The 10641-nt window shown below is 40.7% G+C and overlaps 1 protein-coding gene across 2 annotated transcripts in view; it reads left to right on the forward strand.

Annotated features, from left to right (window-relative positions):
- The window catches only part of LOC111150498 (zinc finger protein, X-linked), a 39558-nt gene extending 32087 nt beyond the window's left edge, over positions 1-7471 (forward strand). Inside the window, exons 4-8 of one of the 2 annotated variants that reach the window (XM_022507977.1) lie at positions 2789-2938; positions 3158-3301; positions 3675-3827; positions 4363-4503; positions 5358-7471. In XM_022507977.1, coding sequence (XP_022363685.1) covers positions 2789-2938; positions 3158-3301; positions 3675-3827; positions 4363-4503; positions 5358-6541 — 1772 coding nt within the window. In that variant the 3' untranslated portion in view covers positions 6542-7471. The remainder of the gene's footprint in view (positions 1-2788; positions 2939-3157; positions 3302-3674; positions 3828-4362; positions 4504-5357) is intronic. The other variant, XM_022507978.1, reaches the window with a different exon arrangement.
- Positions 7472-10641: the final 3170 nt, after the last annotated feature.

Here is a 10641-nt window from a genome sequence, read left to right on the forward strand (position 1 = left end):
AAGGTAAGGATCAAATAAAAGTACAGAGAAATGTTAAGGAAATAGCAAAATGCCATGAAAATGGTGATCATTATTAGAAGTAGTCTTAATTTCCAGAAATTATGCTCTTCTATTTTGGAGAGGCCTTGTTCCAGAGCTCTAGGCCTTCATCACTACATTAGGAGAAGGCACTTATGCGGAAATCATACGTATGATGACTCAGTTTTATCCAAGGCTTCTTTGTCTGTTTTTAGAAGTTCATTTTTAATGATAGCTTTAAAAGCACAGAGAAATTTTGAGTACTTACCAGGACCATCAAAGTGGGTTTTTTTTTAAAGTCACTTTTGTAATTTTTCATATTCAGAGTAATTTCATAAGTTCAGTGTGGGGCACATTCTCAAGGTGAAAACCCAGAGGTGAATTCTACTTTAGTCTAAGAATAGCTTGGCTTGGCTCAGGTGAGCCTGTATATTTGAAATGTGTTTTCCCCACATATTTACGAAAGCAAGCAAAAAGGTCTTTTGCTCTAAATTATAGATAAATACATGACATTTTGCAGGCTCCAAAACGACTAGATTTTTCCCATCATCAAAGGCTTCATCTTATTAGTACCAACAAACTAACATATGCTAGAACAGCCAGCCTGACCTTGTTCTTTGTAAACACAAGGACATTTGATTTTCCAGTATCTGTTAGAATCAGTTTTGCCAAACCTTGTCCAAAAAGGGCAAGCTTCATCAACAGTATCTAACTCTTCAGAGATGAGTTTTCTGAATATGTAACAACAGATTGAAGCAGGCCTCTGCAGCTAGTGTGCTGGGCTCTTCATCCTTGTAATCTCTATCTCACCTTGAAATTGCAGAGCTACCTTTAAGAAAACAGCCTTGGTTCAGTCAGCTGGGTATGTCCTAAAAATATTTAGCTTTGAAAAAGGGTAAGTACATAGCAGGCCAGAAATAAGGACCTAATGCCAGTTCTTTCCTCTTACAAACCATTTTTACAAAGCATGGTCAAGATACTTGAATTTAGTTAGTCATGTGCAGAGTTCAGGGAACCTCTCTGTTTTTTCAAACCACAAAGAGTTTAACCACCTGGTCTCTGAACCTGCATATTGTGAAGCTTGTCCTGGATCAGCTCATTTTCTCCAGCTTCCTGCGCTCTTCACCCAGTTTGCCGTTTTCTCCTGGTAACCCAAGCCCTTGCCTCCAGTTTCATATCCACGGTTGAAGCCACCAGCCACCAACTCCTCCAGCTCCCCGCGTGACAGCCTTCCCCCTTCACGCGGCATGGCCGTGTTCGCATCCGTGTTTACCACCTCGAGTCTCAGAAGGGTAACACATTGCTCCCCCTGCGTAAGGAGAATTTCTTCATCTTAGCCTCTTAATTTCATCTTCCCCTTTTCCTCTGAGATCTTGATCCGGAAGTTTTCCCATGTCCTCTGGCTTAAGCTTCTTCCCTTCTGTTGTATTTGCTCCCACAGACTGAATATGCTTAAGTGTTCTTATCAATTAAATAGAAAAGTCCTTAACCCTGTGCCCCATTCTAGTTACTGCCCCTATGTTCTCCATTTTAAAATTGGACTTTCTGAAGAAATGCACACCATCCATTGAATCCTCACCCCACTTTAACATGACCCCACATATATATGTGTGTAGCCTTCACTACACTGCTTTTCACCAGGAGCCTCAGTGACTTCCAGGTGATTACAGTCCGTACAGACATTTCTCCTTGACTTGGGTGTGCGCTGCATTATTACCGTGGGCCTTACTAGGTTTCCCAAACCTGTGTGTCGGCCTTCAGTTTCAGACTCAAATATCCAGCAACCGTCTTCCTGTCTCGTTCATTGAATTGTTGGCTCATGCACATTCTGAGCATCTGCTATCACCAGACTCTTGTCTTTAAAGACTGATGAGTAAAGTGACAGGTTCTGCTCTGTCAGTGGGGAAGATGGGGGAAAGTCTCTGATAGCGACAGTACAGTGAACTGTGTACTTGGAGAGAAGCAAGGAAAGGGTGCTGTGAATATAGAAGAATTGGGACAGCTACCAGCCTGAGAGCTTTTAGGGATGTTACCTTTCAGACCTTAAATTAATTAGCCATGTAGGAAGAGAGAACACCTAAATCAGAAACCCCATAGTTATTCTTGGCTCCTTTGTTATATTCAGTTTTCACTCTTGGGTCCTACCATGAGCCCTGAGACAGGGCTCCAGTCCCGCCTTCTTCCCCATCCGTCCTACTTCTGTCCTGATTTGAGGCCTTGTCCTCTGTTGCCTGCATTTGGGGGTGGGGAGGTGTTACCTGCATTTTTGCGGTAGACCCACGAGTGGTATCCTTGCTTTATGTCTCCATCCCTTGGCATCCTCTTCTCTAAAGGTCACCATGGTGTTAGCAAAATGGCGATCTGCCATTCTCACTGCTCTCCTGAAAAGTCTCTGCTCAGAATCTCTAAATCTCTCCACATATCTGGCTTCACCCCTACACATTCTAATTCTGTGGTGCTGGCGGGCTGGAGCCTGTGTTCTTTGGTTCCCTAAGAGATATTGACACCTGACCAGACTGAGAAACCTCTGACCTACCATTGTCACGTCTGAACCCCTCTGTCTGGTTGCACAAGGGCCTCCATGACCCCCCCACTTGGCTTAGCAGTCAACCACATTTCCCACCATGCCCCATGTGTCTACTGGTCTAGATAATATCATCCCATTTTGTATGAATCCTGTTAGGGTATTTGTAAAAAGGACTTTCCAGAACACAACATTTTATTTAACTATCTGCTATTGTTATTTGTAATGTGTTTCCTGCCTTTTCAGTGGATGATGCTGGCAAAATAGAACATGATGGTTCCTCTGGAATGACCATGGATGCAGAGTCGGAAATTGATCCTTGTAAGGTGGATGGCACTTGCCCTGAAGTCATCAAGGTGTACATTTTTAAAGCTGACCCCGGAGAGGATGACTTAGGTAAGAGGAAATCTTCACCATATTATGCATCCTGATCAGGCACATCAACCTGATTTCTTTTGGCTGGTTGAGATTACAGACCTTTGAAATCTTGTCTGAAGATAACTTTTAAATAAGGATTTTCACGCAGCTGTGGAAAAGGATATGAAATATACTAAGGCAAACGGGTGGAAATGAAGTTTTCAGATAAATTCTCAGAGCTGTCATCTTCCCTGATAGGTGGCACCGTAGACATTGTGGAGAGTGAGCCTGAGAATGACCATGGAGTTGAATTACTTGATCAGAATAGCAGTATTCGTGTGCCAAGGGAAAAGATGGTTTATATGACCGTCAACGACTCTCAGCAAGAAGATGAAGATTTAAGTAAGTAGGTGGCCTTTTTGTGGGAGAAAGTCTTACGTTTCTGTAGCTCTCTTTTTAAATACGGTCAGTATTCAAAGGAAAATAAGTGGCATTATTGTAGAGATTGTTACGCTGCCGTGTGCCTCCAAGGGCAGTCTCAGTAACTCTTTGTGGATGCATAGAATGTTGCCTTACAAACACGTTAAGGTGAAAGCCAAGAAACAAATGATTCGTTCAACAAATACTTGTTGCCTGCTTAGGACTCTGTAAAAGTTCTAGGTGTGTAACACTTGAACTTTCTTTCTACTTGTCTGTTACCTGAATTCAAATAAAAATGCCTTTCCTGTGATCTCTGTAAACGTGGTCACAAAAGTTGATATAATTTCCTACTTAGATGTCGCGGAAATTGCTGATGAAGTGTATATGGAGGTGATCGTAGGGGAGGAGGATGCAGCGGCGGCGGCGGCAGCCGCTGCAGCGCACGAGCAACAGATCGACGACAGTGAAATCAAAACCTTCATGCCAATAGCCTGGGCAGCGGCTTACGGTAAGTCCCTTGGCGGCTCTTCAGACGGACTTGGCTCGCAAGTGGGACTTCATGATTGAAAACAGTGTCTGTGGCCTTAGGTGTCCGAAATAGGAAACACCACTAACCTGTAAGGGTTACTTGATTTGAACAAGAGGACAGTTAAGATGATAAAGTCTACTTTCTGTGTTTATTTATAACAGGAATTTCCTCTGTGTGTGTATTACATAGAAGGAAGTACTGTAAGAAGTACACAGGCTTTCAAGCTGAACCTTTTCATCTTGATCGTATCTGGCCCATGACTTTACAGTTTGGGGAGACGACACGGGAGTTCATGGGACAAAATGCTGAGATGTGTTTTTTAGATTTGGAAGCAAGGCCTTTCCTGCTGTCTCACTATAATAAATGCGGTCCTAAAACCCATTACCTAGAATGGGGACTTTCTGTCATTCATGAGTATCATGGCTTACTTTTCATTGTTATAGTTAATAAAGCATCCCTAATTTTTTATAGTTTATAATACTGTATGATTTTGTTTTTTAATGCGCATTGTTAGGTAATAATTCTGATGGAATTGAAACCCGGAATGGCACTGCAAGTGCCCTCTTGCACATAGATGAGTCTGCTGGGCTCGGTAGACTGGCTAAACAAAAACCAAAGAAAAGGAGAAGACCTGATTCCAGGCAGTACCAAACAGGTGAGGGCACACAAGTCCCACAGCGCAGCGTGCTTGGCGAGCTCTCAGATGAAACTCTAGTATGTATCCACAGAGGTGTTGTGATGGCATTTTAGCTGCTAGACCACATGTAGCTTTTGTGTGTGGAATTTGAAAATATAATTTTAAGAATTCAGTGATATTCATGAATGATTGCCTGGGATAAAAAGAAACAGGGAATGGATCAAACGTGGGTGGGGGAACAAAATTCAAAACTCAGGTGGTTTTTATGTGGAAATGAAAAGAAATCCCTCAGACATGTTACAAGCATTAACTGTTTTAAAACCTAAATTAACGCAAAGAATTGGATCATGTTACCTTAAGGCAGGCTTAATTTACAGAGCAGTAGGACAAGTACCTCAGTTTACCTGACCCTATTCCTGTCTATTCGTGGATGGTGATTTGCATATTAAAATTTTCATAGATTTAAGCTTTACTGTCGAGTGACACAAAATTAGGTTTTTCGGAATAACCAAAGCAGGAATTGTGACTACAAAACTTGATTTTTATGAAGAATTTTCTGCCGATTTCTAAATTGATAGAGCTTTGATCACTAGCTGGCAGAGGTTACGTATTTATTGATTGATTTTTTTTAAACTGGAGGGACTGAGGTTGGTTACCACCAGACTGAATGAAGTTTTCAGACCAGGGTTCTCTTTATGACAGGGTTGCTCTGCCTCTTACATTGAAAAAACGGTAGAAGGAATGTTACGTAGCAGATAGCTTAATGTAGGAATGCTTGCCTAATAACGTTCCGAACACACACTTGAAATGCTTGCAGAAACCCAAATGGAACCTGGTTTGATCACTCATGCTCCTTTCTTTTCCTTTCCTAGCAATAATTATTGGCCCTGATGGACATCCCTTGACTGTCTATCCTTGCATGATTTGTGGGAAAAAATTTAAGTCGAGAGGTTTTTTGAAAAGGCACATGAAAAACCATCCTGAACACCTTACCAAGAAGAAGTACCGCTGTACTGACTGTGATTACACTACCAACAAGAAGATAAGTTTACACAACCACCTGGAGAGCCACAAGCTGACCAGCAAGGCAGAGAAGGCCATCGAATGCGATGAGTGTGGGAAGCATTTCTCTCATGCTGGGGCTTTGTTTACTCACAAAATGGTGCATAAGGAGAAAGGAGCCAACAAAATGCACAAGTGTAAATTCTGTGAATATGAGACAGCTGAACAAGGGTTGTTGAATCGCCACCTTTTGGCGGTCCACAGCAAGAACTTTCCTCATATTTGTGTGGAGTGCGGGAAAGGTTTCCGTCACCCGTCAGAGCTCAAAAAGCACATGCGCATCCATACCGGGGAGAAGCCCTACCAGTGCCAGTACTGCGAATATAGGTCCGCAGACTCTTCTAACTTGAAAACACATGTAAAAACGAAGCATAGTAAAGAGATGCCGTTCAAGTGTGACATCTGCCTTCTGACTTTCTCAGATACCAAAGAGGTGCAGCAACATGCTCTTATCCACCAGGAAAGCAAAACACACCAGTGTTTGCACTGCGACCACAAGAGCTCGAACTCAAGCGATTTGAAACGACACATAATTTCGGTTCACACGAAGGACTACCCCCATAAGTGTGACATGTGTGATAAAGGCTTTCACAGGCCTTCCGAACTCAAGAAACACGTGGCTGCCCACAAGGGTAAAAAAATGCACCAGTGTAGACATTGTGACTTTAAGATCGCAGATCCATTTGTCCTAAGTCGTCATATTCTCTCGGTTCACACGAAAGATCTTCCGTTTAGGTGTAAGAGATGTAGAAAGGGATTTCGGCAACAGAATGAGCTTAAAAAGCATATGAAGACACACAGTGGCAGGAAGGTGTACCAGTGTGAGTACTGTGAGTATAGCACTACAGATGCCTCGGGCTTTAAACGGCACGTCATCTCCATCCACACGAAAGACTATCCTCACCGGTGTGAGTACTGCAAGAAAGGCTTCCGCAGACCTTCCGAAAAGAACCAGCACATAATGCGACATCATAAAGAAGTGGGCCTGCCCTAACGATCCCACTATGGACATTTGTGGAGTTGTTGGCCTTGAAGCAGAAATTTCATTTTAGAGCCAATTGGTCTCGTTCACATACAATACTGTATATTGATTATGCCGTGTACAAATAGAATTATTGCTTATAGTTGAGTTGGTTTTTCGTTTTTTGTTTTTGTTTTTGGTTTTTTTTTTTTTTTTTACATTTTGTTTAATAGTGTGTTCTGAATTCTATTCAGTTTGTTTAATAAATGGGGGAAAGCAGCAACAAGTAAGTTGCTTTTAATAAAATAATCCCTGATTCTATACTGAATTTTTCTATCTTAGAAGTTTTATATTTATTTAAATATTTACCTTGCTTACCTTGATGGTACTCTTCTAAGACCATTTAACTTAAAGTTAAGGTAACTTTAGATTGGTAACTCTGAAAGGACTCATGTTGACTCAGTTCCCCCCCCCCATAAATTTCTCACAATAAAATTGTCAGAGACCTCTACTAACATAAATGGGAGGTTTTTACAGTCAGCTCTAATTATCCTAACATGGAAGTCATTTACTCGTCTTACTATTTTCAGACCACATGACAATGAAAGTTTCCATTTGAGCTTTTGTGTCCCTGGCATTGCTGAGGAGAGAACAGTGGCTGGGTTCGTGTTTCCTTTCCGTTTTGTTCAGCAGACAAACTATACTTCTTTGGGGGCTTTCTTTGGTGTATTGACATCTTTTGTCAGCATAGCAAACTTTTAGAAAAACTTCCTTGACAAATTTTACTTGATGCTGTTGTATTTTGATTATTCCGTCTGTGCTGCTTTGTCTTGGAATGGTTGTGTGCTACAAATGAGATTATCGAGGACTGCATTTTGGAATCTCCTAGAGGTAATTCGTGGCTCGTAGGATCTTTTGCGACTTTATATATGTAAATGTACCCTGAATTATATATATGCACATATATAGAGAACATGTATCTGTGTGTATTGCTTATTTTACATATTTATACACACAACCCCAGTAGTAGTTAAGATCTATAATGAAAAGTATTAAATTTACAATAACATGAACGATGCAGGGATGCACGAGAGCATTTTGTGAATCATGCTCTTCAGAGAGACTACTCAGGTGAAGAATTAGAAGGAAAATAAGGACACTAGTATTTTTAAAGAGTAAAGGTATTTTCTTTTAAATATCTTTGGTAATTGAAAAAAATAGACATTAAGATGTTTCTAGATAGAATGTTTTCATACAACTTCAGCTCCATGCCTTTATATTTTTCTGAAAAGCTAATGAGTATCTGGACATAGCTCCCTCAGTTCTCTCTGGAGCCCGTGAGGGAACCCTGCGTCACCCAGTGAGGGGGATTAAGGAAACCACAGCTCCGTGTCCCAGAGATCGGGTGCTGATTATGACTCAAACTTGGCAGGTTCAGCCTGCCCTGTTACTTCTTAGTTACAGTTAGCAAACTTTTAAAAACTGAATGCTCAAATTGGCTTTGGTTAGAAGATAAAGGTGTGTCTAAGTGCATGAGGAAAAGCGGAGGCCTTATTTGGAACGTCACCAAGTCTTTCACAGTTTTGTTTTTCTTTGAGAGCCGACATTTTTTAAACAAGCATTTCTGAATCAAGAGTCAGAAATGCATAGAATGAACTTGGCTAATGAGAACTAGATTATGTTAAGATGGATCTTGGAAAATGAAAAACACTTTTTGGGGTCCTTTAAATTGGCTGTCAGCATATGAGTATCTGGCACATCGTAGGAGATTTTAGGAATTTTCTTCCCACTTGATAGTTGCCTTGCCACTTCATTATGGTGCTCCATCCCCTCTGTGCTGTTAGGTCTTGACCTTTCGTCTTTCTCTTTGCCATTGATACTTGTATTCAAGAAGTATACTTATAGGGTTAGAAATCTAAATATTTGGTGGTTGGCAAGCCTCTGAAGTGCTAGGTTGATTTCGTCCAGTTGTAAATCAAGTGCTTTAGGCTGGTATGAACTCCAACCTGAATGCCAGTTAAAGCCAAGGCATGGGCCTATCCTAGTGGGAGCTCCTGTGCCCTCTTGGCTCTCATACCTGCTTTTCTTTTCTTTTTTTTTTTTTTTAAATAACTTAAACAATTGTGTGATTCATTGCCCTGCAGTACTATCCTTGAAAGCTCTGTCTGTTTTTTTTGTGAGAACCTTTAAAATCTCCCTTCTTTTTTTTCCCCAGAAATCATGTAAAAGAAGACACTTAAATGAAAGTGGAAATTTATTAACTTTAAAACATGCTGTAAAATTAGTACAGAAAATATAAATAATTGGTCATTTAACTATATTTTTTTAAATAAACTGAAAGATAAAGAACACAACACTCTACACACTTTATATTTCTCTTACATAGTCTGGAATCATACACAGTGTACTTTCTTTTTAAAGCACAATATTGAAACCTTTAAAAGGTATTTAAGGGTTTGGTCAAGTGAATATGATGAAATGTATTTGTCTGTATAAAGAGAAAATGAAATTGTAGTCACTGTTATGTACTGACATTAGTTACAACCTAGTTTTAATTCTTAAAACAATTTTGATTAGCAAAGCTAAAAAAAATGGATGTTTCAGTTAAATGTTTTAAAGAGGTACAGATTTTTACAAGGACATAATATAAGTTATTGTTCTGTAGAAATATCCTATTAAATATTGTATGTCCCTCCCTCTGTACACTTTGTAAAAAAAAAAAAAGTAAAATACATAAAAAGAAAATCATATAGGGATGTGTGACATTATTGTAATTGTGTACTTGAGAATAACGTGCAAAAATAAAAATCAGAATATTTTCCTGTTAATGGATGTTTAGTCTATTTGATACCAGTACTAAGTTAATGCTTTTTCTTAAGGAAAAAAATGTACAGTTTTTGTAAAACCTAATAAACATCAAAAACAGTGGATTATTTTCATTTCCCCATTTCTTAATTCCTTTTATGCAGCAGTGGATTGCAAAATGCTTGATTGCTTTGAATTTTGTGACTTGATGCAAATACTCCTCATAGTTCAGCCCTGCAAATTTACAAGTAATATGTCAGAGAACCTAAGAGATGATGGGTGAGTCCTTTGATGAGCATGTCCTTGAAGTTCCTTTTTTCCCTTTTATCTTCATAAGGGATTTGTTTTATTAGCATCTCCAGTTCCCCTGAGACGAATTTGCCATGTGTAATGGTTTCTGAGAACACTTAAGGTTCATTTCGTTATCACTGCATAGCACACTTAATCACGGGGTGTTGTCCCCACCTCCACAGCAGAAGCCCCGCACTAGAGTGACACCTCTGTGGCCACATTTGGAGGGCTTTCATTCATAGACGCTAACACGCTAGAGAGTGGCCACAGTTAGAAAAATCGGAAGTTAGGTAAAAGTGACCAGGAGTCAAAAGAGAATAACCTTGATCTGAGCCATCTTTGATTTTTAAAGATGAGATCCTCAGATCTTCAGCTGTGTAGGAACAAGTGTGTGTTTGCCTAATAGTTGAAGCAGTAAATAATCAGAACTTGGGGTCAGCAGTCAAGAGAACACGGTGAGTGTCACTGCCCAGAGCCATAAACCACACCAAAGCGGAGCGTATGAAAGCCTTCGTTGTAACCGAATGCCTGGTAGACAGCCTCTTACTGCTCAGATCCCAGGCAGGCAGGTAAGGTCCGGTTCTGTTCTCTGGGAATCTCGGTATTAACAGTTTGGTTGCCCACAAATGCTAGGGTCCGTGAAGGAAAAGTGGCACCGGTCCAAACGTTCAAAGGGTGATATTTTAGAGCAGTGGTTTTCACAGTGTGGTCTGCAACAGTGGCAGCCGCAGCATCCCCTGGAACTTGGTTAAAGAAAAAAATTCTTGGTCGCACGCCTCACCCACCGAATCGGGCAGCTGGGCACAAGACCAAGGTGATCTGTGTCTTAACATGTCCTCCGCGGGCTTCTGACGCATGCACAGGTTTGGGAAACCGTTTCAGAGCACCAGGGGAACCGAAAAGATCACTGGTGCAGCATTTTGTGTGGTAGACAAAATCTTTCTCTCGCTCTCTCTCGCTCTCTCGCTCTCTCTCGCTCTCTCTCTCTCACACACACACACACACACACACACACACACACACACACACACAACCTA

The sequence above is a fragment of the Enhydra lutris genome, unplaced genomic scaffold (genome assembly GCF_002288905.1).
Source record: "Enhydra lutris kenyoni isolate GAN:26980312 unplaced genomic scaffold, ASM228890v2 scaffoldscaffold23, whole genome shotgun sequence".
Lineage (NCBI taxonomy): Eukaryota > Metazoa > Chordata > Mammalia > Carnivora > Mustelidae > Enhydra > Enhydra lutris.